General features: G+C 40.0%; 1 protein-coding gene across 1 annotated transcript in view; it reads left to right on the forward strand.

Moving 5' to 3' along the window:
• Positions 1 to 2,379: 2,379 nt before the first annotated feature.
• loxl1 (lysyl oxidase-like 1) overlaps positions 2,380 to 21,351 on the forward strand; it is a 59,944-nt gene continuing 40,972 nt past the window's right edge. Inside the window, exon 1 of the mRNA XM_061878000.1 lies at positions 2,380 to 3,751. Within this exon, the coding sequence (XP_061733984.1) occupies positions 2,677 to 3,751 (1,075 nt within the window). The 5' untranslated portion in view covers positions 2,380 to 2,676. The remainder of the gene's footprint in view (positions 3,752 to 21,351) is intronic.

Consider the following 21,351-nt stretch of genomic DNA (forward strand, 5'->3'; position numbering starts at 1 on the left):
TCATTGTATTCCGTTTATATTTACATCTAACACAATTTCCCAACTCATATGGAAACAGGGTTTGTATATATATATATATATATATATATATATATATATATATATATATATATATATATATATATATAAATATATATATATATATATATATATATATATATTTATATTTATATATATAAATATATATATATATATTAGGGTCTGTCTATCTGTGTTGGCCCTGCGATGAGGTGGCGACTTGTCCAGGGTGTACCCCGCCTTCCGCCCGATTGTAGCTGAGATAGGCGCCAGCGCCCCCCGCGACCCCGAAAGGGAATAAGCGGTAGAAAATGGATGGATGGATGGATATATATTAGGGGTGGGCGAATTAATGTGTTAATTACGAGTTAACTCATCAATCTATTAACGCCGACAATTATTTTATCGCGTATTTGCGTATGTTGTTTACATGCTTTTATTTTGTTAACGCCTTTTCTTATAAAGATGGCGGCGCCCGGACGGGCTTCGGCGTGGAGGGTCTGTTGGTAAAGATGGAACATTTGGCAAAAATACCGGACAATTCTGCAAATTTCATGGCTGGCTTACAGCGTGGTCACTCCGGGATCACTTACGACCGCCAGACAATTCTGAATGTGGTTAGATCGGGCCGTTTTGGACTGAATGACGCGTGCTTGCGAGACAGGCTAGCTAGCATGGGAATACTTTGCCGGCTACATCCAGCGGCCTGTGAAGCAGCGGAGTATATGTGTTGTCTGTCTATTTATGAATAATGCAGACGAGGAGTGTTGGCTGAGTTCTTAACGTTTGCTTTCAGAGCGTGCATATCACAACATACAAGATGCCGTCATGGCGACACAACCTATACCGGGCTACCGCGCATGCTCGTCACTCCTGTTGCATGCTGGGTAGGGTAGTTCTTTTTTCCCCTGGCTCATAACATCACAATATAGTACCATGTATATGGTGTGTTCAGTTTATCAAAGCACCAAGCAAACAATCAGAAAATTCCCATCATATCAATTCCTAGATATGGTCATAATTATTTTAAGTGCACTACGCATAATAAACACAACATTATTAATATTGCTACTACGGATAATTTGATCAAAAATTCCCTAAAACAGCCCACTACCTATAATATAGGTTTTTTAAACATAAGATCCCTGATAAAAAAAAAGTTTCTGCTGTTACCTCAGAAATTGCCTGTTCAGATGTTATGATTGTGGCTCAGAGATTTGTATGTAGATTATATTTATTTTCCATAACAAACAGGATAACTTAAATACCCAGGCAGTGGAAATAAGCTTAAATGTTTGTATTTACATTTTTTGAGTTGATTTTCATAAAATATGCTATTTAACTGCTACTGTTTAACAAGGACTGATTTAAATTGTGTTTGCACAACAAATGTTTTGGCGCTTTTGTTCATGTGGGAGAATATTCCAATAAAGGTGCACTACACACTACTTTTGAATTCATTATTATATATATATATATATTTATATATATACATATATATATATATCTATATATATATATATATATATATATATATATACTGGTATATATATTTGCAAGGTGTATATAAAACGTTGATGGAGTTTGTTTAAGTTGTTTCTAGAGGGCTTTGAAGGCTGCATCTGCATATTTCAAGCGTATTTTTTTAATCATGTGTGTTCATGTCACTCATAATGATTGTGAATGATAAGCAAAATTCCCAAAAATGTGCAGTTCCCCTTTAACACATTCTTTTGAAAAGCATTACTTACCATGATTTTTTGTACTAACTATGAATTGTGGTGTATTTCTTATTCTTTTTTTTATGTTAATAGTCAAACACTTTAAAACCACTGTATCCTACAACCTTGAACATGTGACATCACCATTCAAGCCTTTTCAAGAATCCATTGCACATGTATGACCCTCATTCCTCACTCATTCTTTCAGTTATCTCTCATTCCTTGTTTCCATGATGTCAGCATGTGTTGCATGCTATGTGTTCCAAGCGCTGTTATCCTCTATGACTGAACGCTGCTGTTACAGATTACAAACCTTCACATCTGCTTGTGATTATTGGCATTTTGTGGAGGTTTAAACGCTGAATCGACAGCATAACGGACCGTAAAAACACCTGTTGCTCGCATATGGCGCGCGTGTGTGTGCGCGCACAACACAATGAGAAAAGAGTTCAATAAGTGGCAAACGGAGGTGTAACTTTAACACTATACGTCTGCATGCCTTTGCAGATGGTAATGTTGATTTTGGAGGCCTCACAGAGGGCTGGCTGTTGCGGGCCAGGAAACATCACTAGCACTAGGGCCATGTGGGACCTCGCCTTAAGAAGAAGAAGAAAAAAAAAAACCTTTGGAGATTTTTTTTCACAGCTCATTGTAAGCAATCAGGCAAATAGAAACTTGCAGTGGAGTGGAGTGCAGTGCACAGGAACTGACAGGCCAGCCAGCAGACGCTAAACAGACCACTGGGTCTCACGTAGCACTTCTCCTGGATTCACCATCTCTTGCTGACTAAGAAAGACCTGCAGATGCACCTGAGCAGAAGCCTTGCATCACCCCAAGTCAACCCGCGCACAAACCCTAGGGGATGGTTTTTTTTGTTTTGTTTTTTTGACAGAGCTACAGGTGTTTTGACTTCAAAGACACTTTTTAAGGGGGAGTCATGATGTTGCCTGTCATTGTGGTTTGTGCAGTGTTCATGCTCGCAGGGACGGGACAGGCCCAGCGACAGAGCCAGAGTCGGACCCTGAGGCAGGACGGCTCGACCACCCCGTGGAGGCAGGTGATCCAGTGGGAGAACAACGGCCGTTTGTTCAGCTTGCTCAACAGTGGAGCTGAATATGTTCCATCTGGAACTGCCGCCCAGGACCGGGATCACACAATAGTGGTGGCCGACAATCGCCCTCAGTCGCCCCGAAGGACTCAAGGGGGCAACGTCCGCAGACAGGCGCCCTCGAGGGGTTCCTCGGAGACGATACGAGGGCAGGCCAGGCATCCTTTTGGCTTTGGCATAGTGCCTGATAACTGGAGACAAACTGCAGGTGCAACAGGTGGAACTCGCTTGCAGGGATCCACCGGGACTCGAGTAAGGCAATCCACATCCTCCTCATCTTCCTATCCATCATCTCCATACAACATACCATCATACCCTCAGTATCCCGTCCCTCAGCAGCCTGTCTATCAACCAGTGCCATTTGACCCCAGTTATGGAGAGGCACCATACCAGAGCTACGAGCCACCCTTTCAGCCTGTTCCAGGTGGGAGTTATGGCGCTGGAGGATATGGTGCTGGACAGGGGTACACGGGTGGTGCCCCAATACTGCCAGGTGGCGCTCCCATACTTCCAGGTTCTCCCTCTGAATTCACAGATGACAGTTACCTATACTATCAGTCTTATGGCTATGGGACCAACCCTGTTGCGGCCCCACGTCCTGCACAGCCACCCTTTCAAGACGGCCTCGATCGCAGATATACTCATAGTCTCTACAACGAGGACCCTGCCGCTGCAGCTGCAGCTGCTGCAGCTGCAGCCGCCGCCTCAGTCCCCGAAGCCACAGCAGACCAGTCCGGACCAGGCCCCGGCCAACCCCCGGTGCACAGCCCTCAGTATGAGCAGTTCCCACCGTTTGGAAGACCCCAGCCACCCTTCTTGCGGCCCATCCCATCCGGAAGAAACTCTCCGAACTCTGCCATCGAGCAAAGCAACGTCGGGAGCGTGTACCAACAAGATCGAAGAGGTAAAGTAATCTTTATTTTTTTGCTTCGGGTAGAAAGTGTACACATTTTGTTCAGGAAGTTGGAATGGATCTCTCAGGGGGAGAGAGACAGGGTTTGAAGAAGACTTATTAAATATTTCACATAGCCGGAACGACTTCACTTGCAGCCACTTGGGGGATTTCTGTCTTTGAGAAGATCATGATGATTCCTGGTAGGAATTTGCATGCAAAATCCAGCAGGTTTATCAGATGTCTTAAGCAATCAGTGTAAAAGTTATCCAAATGCTGCCTGTGCTGTGTTTTAAAATTTTGAAATCCCAGCACACTAGAAGCACTGTGTTTGCACATGAGGGGGGGGGGGGGGGGATAACGCAGTTTGGTAACGGCGCGGGTGACCTCATTGGGTCTGGCGAGAAGGGGGGAGGACTAACTCTGGCACTTGGGGACAGGAAAGAGTAAGCCCACTTGGAGAGTATAGGGAGAAAATGGGAGGGGTACAGCAATTCACCACTCCCTGAGAACTAGGGAGGGAGATATGGAAAGTCCCCCTTAAGGAGTCCTCCGAGGTAGAATAATTTGGAACATGCTTAACAAAGTTACATTCAAGATGTTGACATTTGCATAATTCAGCACGTCTGAAAAAGGAGTGGAAAGAAGGCTTTCATTAGGATTGTCAAAGTCAGCGTAAGTTAATAAAACATGTGGACCACAACAAGAACTACTTAGAAAAGCTCGCAGCTCTCAGGCGAGCCCCGCGTGTATAGCTGCTGATACGGAAAACAAAAACAAAATTGAAGCCTACAATGTGAGATTTCCGAGGTTCCCCTTGCCTTCGGGCTGTTTGAAGACGAGGAAAACCAAGGAGCTTTTTTGACTCAACAATGCAGATTTGTGTTTTAGGGAGCAGCAAACACCAGCATTCAGCCTTTTGAAAAGCTGAGAGCGAAAGCTCCCATAGTGCTAAATGATATCAGGTGTGTCGACATCACACTGATCTCTATAGTAGTTTTACACACACGGAATGGGAAATAGAACTATTATTAATAAAAATACCACGGAGGCTCTAAGTCTCGAAACACAAAATTTTGCGCTCGTCTTAACGTATTTAATTTATTTTTGAGTAAAATTTCACTGTTTGGTCAATAGCTAAAAAAGCAAGAAGGATGTACATAAATGCAAACTATCATAAACATTAGCGGGATGCTAGCGCGTGCACGACATTTTTCTTAAACTGAGCTCTAACATTTTGTTTGTACAAGATGTATTTATATTTGTGTGCTTCTTACAACCATCACATTAAATGACTTACAATTATTAGTAGTGGTCAGAGGTGGGTAGAGTAGCCAGAAATTGTACTCAAGTAAGATTACTGTTACTTTAGAGATTTATAACTCGAGTAAATATAAGAAGTAGTCACCCAAATATTTACTTGAGTAAAAGTAAAAAGTATGTTGTGAAAAAACTACTCAAGTACTGAGTAACTGATGAGTAACATGTTTGTTTAATGATGACGGCAACAAGTAATGCACAAAAACATAAGAATAGCAATGAACAAATTCAGAGCCAGGAATATCTCTTAAGTAACTAAAACAATAACATATCAGAATCAGAAATCAGAAATACTTTTATAATCCCCAAGGGGAAAAATATAATATTTTAAAGATGTTATCATTAATATAATATTATGTTAAAATATATTAAGTAATAATATATTAAAATAAAAAAAAATAAGGCAAATTGAGCCACAATAACGTAACAGCACCATAGGCTCAGTAGGCAGAGATTTACAAAGGAAAATAACAAGTTAGCCTTGATGCAAATCCTATAGTCTGATAGGTGTGGGCTGCACCTGGGAACACATGTGCACTTCTGATTGGGGATTTTATGCATGCCTGAGTGTTTGTGTCTCTGTCTGTCTGTGAGGCTGCAGTACGTTAATAAATTATACCCAAACTACGTACATTTGCCAGTGATTCATAGCAGGGAAGCTAACATTAGCCCTCGGTGACAGCCAAAATATCTACTAACGTTACTTACTGTGATGTGCTTCCTCAAATTTGATATTGAGTTCACGTAAGCTGAAATGTGCACTTGTTTGGGGAAACACATATGACAACGCCCTACATAAATGTTTTTTTGGTTGTCTGAAGCGTGAACATCAATTTTATGTGAGGCCAGGGGTGTTTGCTTTCGTGGTCGTCTCTGCCATTGTTGTTGTTGTTTGCCGCTGAAACGTTTTGGGCAGTTAATCATGTGACTACCTGGCTCTGTTTGATTGGTGAAATGGAGTCAAACGTCACCAGTGACTGCATTTGATTGGTGAAACGGAGTCAAACGTCACCAGTGGCTGCATTTGATTGGTGAAATGGAGTCAAACGTCACCAGTGACTGCATTTTATTGGTGGAACCCAGGCATGTGACAGATCCTACTTTGAAGGTCTGTCTGACAAACCAAAACAAAGCGTGCATTAACAGATCGATAAAAATCAGTAGCGAGTAGCGAGCTTAATGTAGATAAATGGAGCGGAGTAAAAGTAGCGTTTCTTCTCTATAAATATACTCAAGTACAAGTATGTTGCATTAAAACTACTCTTAGAAGTACAATGTATCCCAAAAGTTACTCAAGTAGATGTAACGGAGTATATGTAGCGTGTTACTACCCACCTCTGGTAGTGGTGATGCTTGCTATATGGTTTTATTCCGTCTTAAAGAGGAAACGGTATTGTTTCCATTTCAAATGATACCAGGACCAAATCGGTACCAAAAAAAAAACAAACGGTGCTGGTACTCCTAACAGTGCTTAAACCGGTACTTAAGAATGGAAAACATTAAAAATATTTGTTTAAAAAAAAACACAACTATACCTTTTTTATTCTTATGGAATTTTGTGATATCGTCTTAAAATCAAACAAAATTATTATTTAAAAAAAAAAAAGATTATAGTCCCCTCAATTCCCCCCCAAAACGGAGACAATATAACATACATCCGTAAACGTGAATGCATATGCCAAAGTCTGTACAGTAATCTATTTATTTGTATCTGCCCCTTATTGCACTTTTATCCTGCATTACCCCGAGCTAATGCAACAAAATGTTGTTCTTATCTGTACTGTAAAGTTCAAATTTGAAAGACAACAAAGGAAGTCTAAGTCTAAGTCTAAAACTCACTTTTATTATTCTCTGGCTTTTAAATCGGCGTGAGTCTTGTGGTCCTTTGTGTCTTTCATTGTATAATTATATTTTATTTATTATTTTTTTATTGTTTTATTGTATTTTATTGATGTCTTTTATTGTTTTATTCTTTTCTTTTTTATTGTTTTACTTATTTCATTTTAAATACCTGTAATTTGTTTACTTTTTATTGTTTCTTTTGATATGCAGCACTCTGGAAATAGTTCCGTTGTTTATAGTGCTGCATAAAAGGGATATTCAAGCTGAACTGACTTGTAATTGAATTACTTTAATGATAAAAAATAAATAACAACTAAGGAATACATTCAGAAACAAATGAAATACAATACAGAACATAGATAATGTGCAAACAAAAAGTGAATTGAATTATATAGCGCTTTTCTCTAGTGACTCAAAGCATTTTTGACATAGTGAAACCCAATATCTAAGTTACATTTAAACCAGTGTAGGTGGCACTGGGAGCAGCTGGGTAAAGTGTCTTGCCCAAGGACACAACGGCAGTGACAAGGATGGTGGAAGCGGCGATTGAACCTGGAACCCTGAAGTTGGTGGCACGGCCACTCTACCAACCGAGCAATACCGCCCCAAAAATGATTGAATACTATTTAACATAGGGAAATTGATCCATATATGATAACATAAAAACTACATCATAACATATTAGACATCAGAATGTGAAATAATATGGGGCTTGTATTGACACTGTAGTTATTTTGTGGTGAAATTATGACATATTGTTGTTTAGAGTACTGCTCCTCCATTCATCCAAGTGATGCATGACTTTAAAGTATACGACTTACTTACTTGCTGTGGCAAAGACGTGTTTGAAAGTGAGTTTATCGAAAATAAATGCACACTTTGCACGACACTGCAATATGGCCTTCCTCTAAATATTCATAAACAAAGCCGCCGGCCATCAGGACTGAAGAATAATTAGACAATAATTGGCACTGATTAATTCATTAAAAGGACGCTGCAAAGCATGCTTAGTTATTTCGCTCATTAGTCCTAGCCTGGAAAACTACTAATGATACAATCAAACAAATTCTATTATACACTACAAGCTTGATGCCATGTCAAAGTTTATTTTATAGATGAGCTATGGTAGTAGTCATATAATATGTGAAATAATGAAAGGAAATGGACATCAAATTAATTGTTAAAATAATTAGCATTGTGGTAATAAAATAATCACATCCAATAATATAGTGATTCTCAAACTGTGGTACGCAATATGAAGTATCATTGTTGATGATGTTTGTGCTGTTTTTAATGTTGTAGTGGCCAAAATATTAAGTATTTAAATGAAACCTCCGCCTTGTTTTTAATGAATAAATAGGCCTACAATGCTACTTTATTTTAATGTTGGTCAGTATGGTGGTACTTGGAAAGCCAAGTTTTTTCTGAGGTGAGAACCACTGCAATAATCCATTATAATGTTGTAGCCTTATGGTTAAAGTTTTTATTTTAAATAATAACAATAATTAAATTGTATGTCCACCATTTTGTTCTGTGTTTTTTTTTAACTAAATGCAATTAAAATGCATAAATATCAGTGATTACCATTATATTAAAATGCTGAATTTCTTAATCAAAATTAGTCATTTCAATGTATTTAGAATAATCCCAAAACTGATTTTCATTGTGCCAAAATAAAATTGCTAAAATTGTATTTTAGGAAAAAATTTAAGATAAATCATCTCAAATTAGAATTATATTACAAGTCATGGTTGTTTAATTTGTTTTTTAAAATAATCGCAGAGGTTAAATGATTTGCACTGCAGAAGATGAAATCTGATCGCACACCCAATTACAAATGTTTTTGCCTCATTTTCTCTACAAGTACTCTCTATAAATCGACACATCATAAAAAAAAAAACTGCGCTAAAACTATGACTCACTTCTTCTGCGTCTTTAGTCTGACCTCAATAAATGTGAAATATCCGGATGTGTCGCTGCCTCTGTAGCTCACACAGTTTTTAGCTTTAAAGTATGTTAAAGGCAGCCTGCGCGTCCTTTATTATTATTATTTTATTTTTTTTACTACTACACTGGTATAAAACGCCTGGCAAGATCTAAGTTCTCCAAAGCGTGTCCCACTTAAAACGTAATACTTGGTTTTGTCACATGCTGTTGAGAGCCGATCAGCTTTTGGTCTCTCCAAACACTTTATCCTTATAAAAGAGACCCAATTTCTCATTTGAAAAGATTAAAGAACAAAGTCTTCCTCGGTGGAAGAGGGAGGAAAAAGGGAGAGAAAAAATAATATGCTGTGGTCTCACACGGCTCTTCCAATGTTTACATGGTCTGCCTCAGGAAGTGTGGCCCTGTCCTACCACATCTGCCTCAGAGAGGGAGCTCTCAGTGGGGTGTTTGCATAAGAGCCGGCAACTTTAAAGTTCTTATTTAGACTGTGTCATGACGGCGAGACTCACCTGGATGTGAAACACTTAGCAAACATTACGTTTTGGGACGTCCTATGTGGTTTTCATAAGCACGCCATAAACATAATACCATAAAAATGTTGTTACAGATGCTTGAACATCTGTTGAAATTGTGTGTGATCAGGGCAGACCCTGGCTAAATTAAGGCCCTGAGGTTTTTCACACTCTTTTATTTATGTGAAAAGATTTAATTTGATGCATGTTTTGTACTAAAACTAATTCCACTGCAGAATAACATAACATAATTAATATACACTGTTGCACAGTATTACTGCTAATAATAATAGCTTTTATTTGTCAAAAGCACTTTACATTCAATCAATGTTTTTTTATATAGCCCTAAATCACAAGTGTCTCAAAGGGCTGCACAAACCACAAGGACATCCTCGGTAGAGCCCACATAAGGGCAAGGAAAAACTCACCCCAGTGGGATGTCGACAATGATGACTATGAGAAACCTTGGAGAGGACCGCATATGTGGGCAACCCCCCTCCCCCTAGGGGACCGAAAGCAATGGATGTCGAGCGGATCTAACATGTTATTGTATAAATCCAATCCATAGTGGATCTAACGTAACCGTGAGAATCCAGTCCAAAGTGGATCCAATATATTACATTGGGTAAAGAACCTCAACTACAGTGTATTAAAAAATAATTTAAAAAAATAAAATAAAAACTAGAACAGCCAACTAGATAGAACCAGTATGCATATATCTTAAAAAAGGCTTTTTTAAAAAGAAGGGTTTTAAGCCTTTTTAAACAGCATCCACAGTCTGTGGTGCCCTCAGGTGGTCAGGGAGAGCGTTCCACAGACTGGGAGCAGTGTTCGTAGCTTTGTCCTCGGAGGTCGGAGGTTAGCCTGTCAGGAGCGGAGGTGTCGTGTGGAAGATTTGGGGGTGAGTAGTTCTTTGAGGCACTGGTGGGTTTGTAGGAAGACTTTGTATTCAATCCTTTGATTAGAGAATTGGTGTGATATGGTCATATTTCCGCACTCTCATCAGGATCCTGCCTTAAAAGATCAGCACTGAGGATGTGGAAAAAGTGGAAAAGTTGAGGGTAGTTTGTCACTATATTCTTATCGGTGATGGAGCAGGAAAGGGCTCGGAATACGTTTGAGGTCAAATTTCTGCTATTTTGACATGCACATCTTCATGCAAAATTGGCCGCACCATGGTCCCATGAACAACGTTTGATCTGTGTATATCCTGTGTGTAGTGTGGAAACATGATGAGTGGAAATCCAAATCCCAGCAACCCATTGAAGACTGGATTCAAAACTACACATAAAAAAACTTATTGAGACAAAAACAAGATGTGGCTTCGATGCAGGCTTTCTTTTGCCTGTTGGTAGTCCCTACAATGTCAGGGCGTGCCCTAGCTCTGTGTTCAACCTTTTTTTTTGACCTTGTGGCCCAATGTTTCCAGTGCAGAGGGGCCCGCTAAAATATTAACAGTTAATTACAGTACACACTAAAAAAATGCTGGGTTATTTTGATGACCCAATTTATGAGTTGCGAGTGTTGGGTTACATTTTGGAGTTATCTCTATGAAGAGCAATCAATTTTTTTATTATTTCAACTCAATTTCTGGGATTTCAAAACTATGAACCATTTTTAGGTTGTTTTTCAATGAGGAATGCATTTTTGGTTAAAAAAAAGGCATTTTTATTAAAAAGGTACTTTTTTTCTTGAAGAGAATTTAATTAAGGATTAATCTCATTACCATTATTTACAATCAAACATCTTATGTACACAAAAATATTTGAGCATGCTGTATAGAACTACTATTGTCATGACCCGGTGCCCGGATCATGTTTGTTTAGTTTTTGACTTCCTCAGGTCCTGTTTTGAGCAGCCCCTGAGTTTGTGTTTTAGTTGTCATGAGTGCAAATTGTTTTCACCTGCCTCTGATTAATGTTCGGGACGCTCACCTGCTCCTGAGCACTAATCAGAGAACTACTTATTCCCTGCTTTTCGCCACACTCAATCTGGCTTTCTTATTTGCTTCCACACAACAGTTACGACGGCTACTGATTTGATTCCTGAGCTAAGCTTCGCCTTTTTGTGTGCCTGTTTACATGCTAAGCTTTTCTTGTTTGCTATTCCGTTAGATTTCCGACACGTTTGTGCTCTTTTGTTTGCATCCCGCATGATTTATGTACAATAAATCATTTTCTTACCTGCACTTTGCCTCAAAAGTCCTGTCTGCATCCTGGGAGAAAGATCCAAGCAGTAAAATGCGACCCCGATTATGACCGTACACGGCAATTTAAAAAAAAAAAAAATTAAAAAAACATCACTCACATCCTGCTTCTGAGTATATTTTAATGGGATACAAATAGTTTTGTTTAGTAGTTGGGAAGGAGTATGACAAATCAGCAGTAAAATGTATCATTTTTAACCAACTATTGGGTCAAGGAGCGCTAAATTGCGCCACCCAATAGTTGGGTCTGGAATAACGCAACATTGTAGTGAGCATAACTCAGCTTTAGTGTGAAATACGTTCAACCCAATAGTTGGGTTGTGAATCAACCAACATTGAGTTAGTATAACTCAACTACTGGATTCAATAATTAAACTCAACAGTTTGGTTGAGAATAAGCCAACATTGTAGTAAACATAACTCAGCTTTTGTGTGAAATACATTAAACCCAATAGTTGGGTTGTGAATCAACCAACATTGAGTTAGCATAACTCAACTTTTGGGTTAAATAATTCAACCCAATAGTTTGGTTGGGAATAACTCAACATTAAGTTATCATAACTCAACTTTTTGGTTAAATAATTCAACGGAAAAGTTGGGTTGAAAAAGTTAGCCCAAAATGTTGAGTTAAAATAACTCCAATCAGGGGTTGGGTTGAAATTGGGTTATTTTTAATCCAACATTTTTTAGTGTGTAGTACCTCCACTTACGAGTAAGGATGTTTATTGAGTACCGGTATTTTTAGGATAACTCTGGAGTAATGATACTGATATCAATGATTTTTTATCCAACTGACCGTCGTAGTTATGACACTGTCATTTTAGTCCAGGCGCTGCTGCAAAGCATAAAAAAAAGACAGTGTAACAGCCAATCGGAGTCGTTCTTTTAACGCCCCACATCCCAGTACGCAGAAGTGAACAGAATCATAGATTTACGTTTTATCGGAATCGTGAACGGAATCAATGTTCGCTAAAAACAGAATCTAAATGCAGAAAGTCTTGTCTTGTCGTAATGTGACTGAGATGCTGTCATTGAGGGGAAAAGGGAAACATATTTTCAGTGTATTTGACAAACACTCACCTCCATGGAGCCGTGCCAGCCTGCGGCCAATTCTCTATACACAGAAGCCCTGCAAGCCGTGCTTGCCTCCGGGACACACGGCCACCTCACACTACCAAACTAAACTCTAAAATACAGAGCCAAACATTTCCCAATCTATTTTTAAGTGTCAGGTGTAATGTTTTTTTTCCAAATATGATGACTACTATTTGCATTGAAAAGCTGTGTGTATACCTCCCACATTACAGTAACTATCTCATTGTATCTTCACAAATGTTCATGAAATGCTATACAATGTCACAGAGCATGTTTTGAATTCATGTTTGCCTGACTGAACTGCCGCACCGCTCGTCCTGGCAGCGCTCATGCAGTCCCTGGCCACCATTTATACATTTAATCAATCAATCAATCAATCAAAGTTTATTTATCACAAGTGTCTCAAAGCCACAACGACATCCTCGGCTCGGATCCCACATCAGGGTAAGAAAAAAACTCAACCCAATGGGATGACAATGAGAAACTTTGAAGGGGACCGCAGATGTGGGGACCCCGCCCATGGGCGACCGGTGCAATGGATTTTGAGTGGATTTAGTATAATAATGTGAGAGTCCACTCCATAGTGGGGCCAGCAGGAGATCGTCTTGGGTGGAAACAGGTCAGCAGTGCAGAGACGTCCCTAACGGATGCACAGATGAGTGGTCCATCCTTGGTCCCGTCTTTGAACAGCTAGCGGTTTTTCTGTAGTAACCTAATCTGTGCCCCCCCCTCCACAAAGGAGAGCAGAAAAGAGATGGCAGATCAACTGGTCTAAAAGGGGATTCTATTTAAAGGCTAGAGTATACAAATTAGTTTTAATATGGGACTTAAATGCTTCTACTGAGGTAACATCTCTAACTGTTACCGGGAGGGCATTCCAGAGTACTGGAGCCCCAATAGAAAACGCTCTATAGCCCACATACCTTTTTTGAACTCTGAGAATCACTAATAAGTCAGAGTTCTTTGAAAGCAGATTTCTTGCCGGGACATATGGTACAATACAATCAGCAAGATAGGATGGAGCTAGACCGTGTAGTATTTTATACGTAAGTAGTAAAACCTTAAAGTCACATCTTAAGTGCACAGGTGAGCCAGTGAAGGCGTAATATGATCAAACTTTCTTGTTCTTGTCAAAAGTCCAGCAGCAGCATTTTGTAACAACTGTAATCTTTTAAGGCTGGGCATAGGGAGGCCTGAAAATAATACGTTACAGTAATCGAGACAAGATGTAACAAACGCATGAATGATGATCTCAGCGTCGGTGGTGGACAAAATGGAACGAATTTAGCGATATTACGGAGATGAAAGTAGGCCGTTTTAGTAACAAGTAAAAAAATATATATACCGTATTTTTGGGACTATACGTCGCAGTTTTTTTTCATAGTTTGGCCGGGGGTGCGACTTATACTCAGGAGCGACTTATGTGTGAAATTATTAACACATTACCGTAAAATATCAAATAATTTTATTCAGCTCATTCACGTAAGAGACTAGACGTATAAGATTTCATGGGATTTAGCGATTAGGAGTGACAGATTGTTTGGTAAACGTATAGCATGTTCGATATGTTATAGTTATTTGAATGACTCTTATCATAATATGTTACGTTAACAAACCAGGCACCTTCTCAGTTGGTTATTTATGCGTCATATAACGTACACTTATTCAGCCTGTTGTTCACTATTCTTTATTTATTATAAATTGCCTTTCCAATGTCTATTCTTGGTGTTGGGTTTATCAAATAAATTTCCCAAAAAAATTATACTCCAGTGCGACTTATATATGTTTTTTTCCTTCATCGTGCATTTTCGGCAGGTGCGACTTATACTCCTGGAGACTTATACCCTGAAAAATATGGCAAATCAAATTTGCTTGGCATGGCTCTATTTTGATAAAAAGTATTTCCTTAACGAAGTAAATATAGAAGACGTTCCATTGTTGTTGTGTTATAGCCCACAGTATTTTTTTTTAGTTTATTAAGGATCCCCATTAGTCTACACCGCAGTGGAGACTATTCTTCCTGGGGTCCAGGCAAAAAACATCACACGACCACAAAACAAAAGATTAAAAATGCAGTACAACATGATCCAATAATAAATTGTCATTATACAAAAATAGCAACAACAAAGAACCAAAAAATACTAATAACTTTTGTTACATAACAATTTTCATACCAAAGATAAAAATACCAATATAAAAATAGATATACTGTACACATTTTTGCAAAGAACCAATGGCCTAAAATATACACATTAGTCTATCAAAGACAAACAATAAGTGACGAAAAGTATCATCCATCCATTTTCTGCTGCTTATCCCATAATCAATAAAATACTCAATAGTCAAACCCACAGTCTCTACATTGTTGTATTATCGCTGCCTTCACTCTCCTCTTGGATAAAAACGGTCTCCCTGTTACTTGTGTTGTTTTATGAGCATATTATAAAGTCCGATATAATGACGTTTCTGGCAGGGAATGAAAATCTATCTTTCAGACTTGGTCAGTTTCCCAAACACCAGTGTGAGATTACTGTTGTTTTTCTTCCACCACGCACATTCTTTTCTGCTCTTGTGCAAGCAAAGTACAACAAACATTGTCTCAATGGCAATAAAGCGCCCCCGGTACTAGCTTCCATGTTTCCGAGTTGAGCGTTATCCCCCAAAGATGGAACTCATAAAGCGGGGCACACTTTATTAAAGGTTAACCCTAAATGGCAGGTTCATATTCAAATGCGAGTCAGGGAAGCTCACATCAAATTAGCCAAGACAGCATAGCATCGTCTGCATAACGCATTTCTCTAATAATAATAATAAGATCCAGTTAGTTGGAGGCTGAATGAGTGTGTTACCTTGCTCTGTTCTGGATGATTTTTACACAAATGTGACCCTTTGGCACCATTACCCCGATATCACCCTTAGTTTAAAAAGGCCTATGGAGCAGCTCGTTAGAAAAGCGTGCTAATCATCTAGAATGCACAGTAATTAGTGGCCGGCGGCTTCCGGCACCGCAACCCGTTTTTGAACCGTTGACCCCGTCATGGTTTGCCCCTTATGCCACCCATCAGCGCTACGATAAATGCCAGGGATTTAAATATGGATGACAAATATGTGATAATGTCGGGCTGAATAGCAGAAAGATCACGGAGATGATCTGTGTTAAATAATGTTGAATTACACGTCATGCGCAACAGATGATGGTTCACTTCCAATTTAGTCGGAATTTTAAATGTTTCGATTTAGAAATAAGGAAATTGAGTTTTTCGTTCAGGTCTGCAGCTATCAAGGATCAGATAAGATAAGATAAATCCCTCCAGCAGTGAAATTAAACACTTCAAAGTACAAAGAAGAAGAACCATGATAAACATTCTGAATGTATTTCATCCATCCATTCTTTCATTCTCAAAATAATCGTACTTATCTCATCATCCATCCATTTTCTGCCGCTTATTCCCGTTCGGGGTCGCGGGGGGCGCTGGCGCCTATCTTATCTCATCATATGAAATATAAAAACTTTGTAATGGACCCGAGTGGTAAAATATTAAAATCTAATAAAAATGTTGCTTAAAACAAATATAAATATTAAGAACCCAATGTAGTGAGAGCAGCTGTCCAAAATAAGGAAAGATGATTATGCTCGTTCACAATTTATTGCAATACAAATCAAAAAACAGTTAAGTTTTCAACACTAAAAATATCAATTGGTAACCAATTAACCAGAGGTGAGGAAATTGAGTTTTTCGTTCAGGTTTGCAGATATCAAGGATCAGATCGAATACGATAAATCCCGCCTGCAGTGAATTTAAACACTTTAAACTTAAAGTGTTTACAGAGTACAAAGAAGAAGAACCATGATAAGCATTCTAAATGTATTTCATTCATCCATTCTTTCATTCTCAAAATAATCTTACTTATCTCATCATATGAAACATAACTTACTTCACCAATTATTATTCTTTTTTTTTTTTTTCTTTTTTTTTGTGATTTCTTTTGGAGTATACTGTGAATAAATTGAGAACAGGAAGTGACCAAAAGTCACTTGTGGTGAAGAAGGAGCTGAGCCGGAAGGCAAAGCGCTCAATTTAACGGTCGAACTACGTTCCCATCCTCACCTATGGTCATGAGCTTTGGGTCATGACCGAAAGGATAACATCAGGGGTACAAGCGGCCGAAATGAGTTTCCTCCGCCGAGTGGCGGGGTTTCCCTCAGAGATAGGGTGAGAAGCTCTGCCATCCGAGAGGAGCTCAAAGTAAAGCCGCTGCTCCTCCACATCGAGAGGAGCCAGATGAGGTGGCTTGAGCATCTGGTCAGGATGCCACCCGAACGCCTCCCTAGGGAGGTGTTTAGGGCACGTCCAACCGGTAGGAGGCCACGGTGAAGACCCAGGACACGTTGGGAAGACTATGTCTACCGGCTGGCCTGGGAACGCCTCGGGATCCCCCAGGAAGAGCTGGACGAAGTGGCTGGGGAGAGGGAATTCTGGGCTTCCCTGCTTAGGCTACTGCCCCCGCGACCCGCCCTCAGCTAAGCGGAATAACGTGGATGGATGGAAGTCATCAAAAGTTTTAGCAACTGTTATATAAAAGAAAAGGGGTAGGATTAAATATGCTATGCTTCTTCCTACTGCTTTTCGAACATGTCGAAAAGAGGAACTGGAAATTGTAATGTTTCATGTCGTATGCCTGCATGTTCGAAATAAACTCAAACTTTTTTTGAGGAAGAACATTTTAAAAATGGGTTACACTTGTAAATTGCTTTTCTACCTTCAAGGTACTCAAAGCGCTTTGATACTATTTCCACATTCACCCATTCACACACACACATTCACACACCGATGGCGGGAGCTGCCATGCAAGGCCCTAACCACGACCCATCAGGAGCAAGGGTGAAGTGTCTTGCACAAGGACACAACAGACGTTACTACGTTGGACGAAGGTGGAGATCGAACCAGGAACCCTCAGATTGCTGGCACGGCCACTCTCCCCGTTCCACTGACTAATCTTCCCACCATCCTCCATAAATAGTCATGCAATAACAGATGATGAACATGGTGGTGATTTAAGGACCACATGTTGGACTCTCAATAAAAGAAGATGGACACAGCAACTCCAAAGAAGTAACAAGATTATTTTTGGAGGGCCGAGTAACGTCATACAGTAGGAATAACATTCATACTACCCATTCGTCACGGTTGACCTGACACATGAAACATGACGAATTAGGGGGGGTTCACCATCCACTTTCATCGCCGGACAGCAGTAGGGTGTTGAATATCGCAAAATGTGTTTTGCTGCGATTCCAAGGTTAACCACAGCGTCAATTGCTATATTTTGACTCAATTTGTAGATGAAATATATTAAAACCAGCACAATGTAGGTCAATGTAAGCTAACCTGTTTTGTTTAGTTATGTTTTGTTAGTTTTGGACTCCCTTAGTTCCTGTTTTGTGCACTTCTGGGTTTGTTTTGTTTACCGTGGGTACAAATTGTACCTGCCTCTGATTAGTGTTTGGCACGTTCACCTGCTGCCAAGCGCTAATCTGACAGCTATTCATTCATGTTTTCTCGGCTAATGATTCCTGTGCTAAGTTTTGGTTATTTAGCTTCTCGCGCGAACGGCACGCTTTCCTTTTGTTTGGTTCCTGTCCATTTGTAATTTGTAGGATTTTGTCACAGTTATTTGGTCTTGAACCCCAAGATGCAGAGAAGGAGGCAGGCATTGAATGAAAAAACACGATTTAATATAAAATATTAGAATAAGAACAAATAAAGAGTAGAAACTAAAAGCACGCATGTGGGCAGAACAACAAACTAAGGGAGCTAGCACTGGGAGCTAGAAAACAAAAAGGAACTTTTGCATGGAAGCTAGTGGGTAGCAAACTGAAAAACTGAAAAGAGCTAATGGCTAACAAGAACAGCTTACCGCTACGATGACCAGTACAAAATGTAGCATGACAGGTAGCAGCTGTAACGATGCCAGACACGTCTGGTAGCAAAGACACAAGAACGACATGTGGCAACGACAATACAAATGACAATACAATGATCCAGCAACTGACAAGACAAAGCAGGTACAAATAGGTGCGGGCTGATTGGCAAAAGGTGTGGCCAGGTGCCAATCAGCCGCAGCCGAGGAGGAACACAGCACTCAGGGAACAAGACAGGAAGCTGACAAAATAAGAGCACTAGACAGGAACTAAGGACAGGAAATACTAAACACACCGAGGAGGAACACAGCACTCAGGAAACAAGACAGGAAGCTGACAAATTAAGAGCACTTGACAGGAACTAAAAGACAGGAAATACTAAACACAGGAAACAGACAAATGCAGAGGAAAAAACTAAAACATAGACAAACTGTCAGGGGCAAGCCTGACAGATTTACGACGATAAATCATGTTCCTACCTTCACGCTTTCGTCCGGAGTTGTCCGTTCTGCATCCCGGGAGAACAACCCCGCAGCAAGCTGCAACCCCGCCGTGACATAATCTATCTGAACAAAACATCCACATCTTAGCTTTTGTGTTATACGTAACAAACTTTTTAAAATGAATTTATGATTGTTTAAAAAATGATTTTTTTAAATCTATGATTTTATTGGCCTCGACTGCCAAGTCCGAGTCCATGGTTCTCGCCTGGGAAAAGAGTGGAATGCCATCTCTGGGTTGGGGAGGAGATCTTGCCCCAAGTGGAGGGGTCCAAGTACCTCGGAGTCTTGTTCACGAGTGAGGGAAGAGTAGATCGTGAGATCGACTGGTGGATCGATGCGGCGTCTTCGGTAATGCGATCTTTAGTATCGATCCGTTGTAGTGAAGAAGGAGCTGATCCGGAAGGCAAAGCTCTCAATTTACAGGTCAATCCACGTTCCCATCCTCACCTATGGTCATGAGCTTTGGGTTTGGACCAAATGCACAAGATCACGGGTAAAAGCAGCCGAAATTACTTTCCTCCGCCGGTTGAAGGGGCTCTCCCTTTGAGATAGGGTGAGAAACTCTGGCATCTGGTCAGAACGCCACCCAAACACCTCCATAGGGAGGTGTTTTGGGCACGTCCGACCGGTAGGAGGCCACGGAGAAGACCCAAGCTGGCTTGGTATCGCCTCGGGATCCCCTGGGAAAAGCTGGATTAAGTGGCTAGGGATAGGAAAGTCCGGGCTTCTCTGCTTAGGCTGCTGCCCCCGCGACCCGACCTCGGATAAGCGGAAGAAGATGGATGGATGGATATTGGCCTCGTAGATTTATACATCTGTAAAGTACTTTGAATTTTCTTGTGTATAAAAATATAATATAATAGATCTTTATTGTCATTGTACAACGAAATTGCAAGCAAACCCATTAGTGCGCATTTATAGATGAAACATAAGAACATTGGCACTCAGATAAAAACAAATACATAAAAAACATAAACACCAAGCACACAGCTCACATGCACAGTCATTCTTTTTATGCCTTGATTGTGTTCAGCGACACTATTGCTCTCGGGTACAAAGAACCTGTTTGTCCGGCATTTTATCATCCTGTATCTCCTGCCCGAGGGCAGCAGTTCAACAATTTTATATACAGTTCATTTAGGGAGAGGAGAGAGCAGCCAGTGAACTTCTTAAAAAGACTTGTATAAGTACGAGTTTTGATGTACAATAAATGTGCCTTGCCTAATCTAACCCCCTTAAGATATTGCATTTATTTTTTAACTAATATTATTATTATTACAAAAATTTACAATATCTTGCAAGAAGTTTGTAGACATCAAAAAACATGTGTTACTCGTCAGCTATTTTGGATTTCAGGACACATTTTTTGGGGGAGTTGGACCAGTTTTCTTTTTTTCTTTTTTTTAAATGGGTTGTACTTGTATAGCGCTTTTCTACCTTCAAGGTACTCAAAGCGCTTTGACACTACTTCCACATTTACCCATTCACACACACATTCACACACTGGTGCCAACCAGCACCCATCAGGAGCAAGGGTGAAGTGTCTTGCTCAGGACACAACGGACGTGACGAAGTTGGTACTAGGTGTGATTTGAACCAGGGACCCTCGGGTTGCGCACGGCCACTCTCCCCACTGCGCCACGCCGTTTTGTGTAAAGTTCTAATCCAGGACATGTTTATTTTGTCATTAGCATTTGTCACGGGCCAATAAGAAATACGCTGGGGGCCAAATATGGCTTGGACACCCCTGTAATATATAATATTATATATGTACCGTATTTTTCGGATTATAAGTCGCTCCGGAGTATACGTCGCACAGGTCGAAAATGCATAATAAAGAAGGAAAAAAACATACATACGTCGTACTGGAGTATAAGTCGCAATTTTGGGGGAAATTTATTTGATAAAATCCAACACCAAGAATAGACATTTGAAAGGCAGTTTAAAATAAATAAAGAATAGTGAACAACAGGCTGAATAAGTGTACGTTATATGACGCATAAATAACCAACTGAGAAGGTGCCTGGTATGTAAACGTAACATATTATGTTACGTTAACATACCAGGCATTCAAATAACTATAACATATAGAACATGCTATACGTTTACCAAACAATCTGTCACTCTTAATCGATAAATCCGATGAAATCTTCTTCCTCGATGTCGCTTCTAAACAACTCTGCGAACCCCCAAGGTATGCGCCGCTTCCTCTTGTCGTTTTCTGCTGCATATTTCACTACGTCCAGCTTGTAATCTGCAGTACA

This window comes from Nerophis ophidion, linkage group LG02, assembly GCF_033978795.1.
Source record: "Nerophis ophidion isolate RoL-2023_Sa linkage group LG02, RoL_Noph_v1.0, whole genome shotgun sequence".
Classification (NCBI taxonomy): domain Eukaryota; kingdom Metazoa; phylum Chordata; class Actinopteri; order Syngnathiformes; family Syngnathidae; genus Nerophis; species Nerophis ophidion.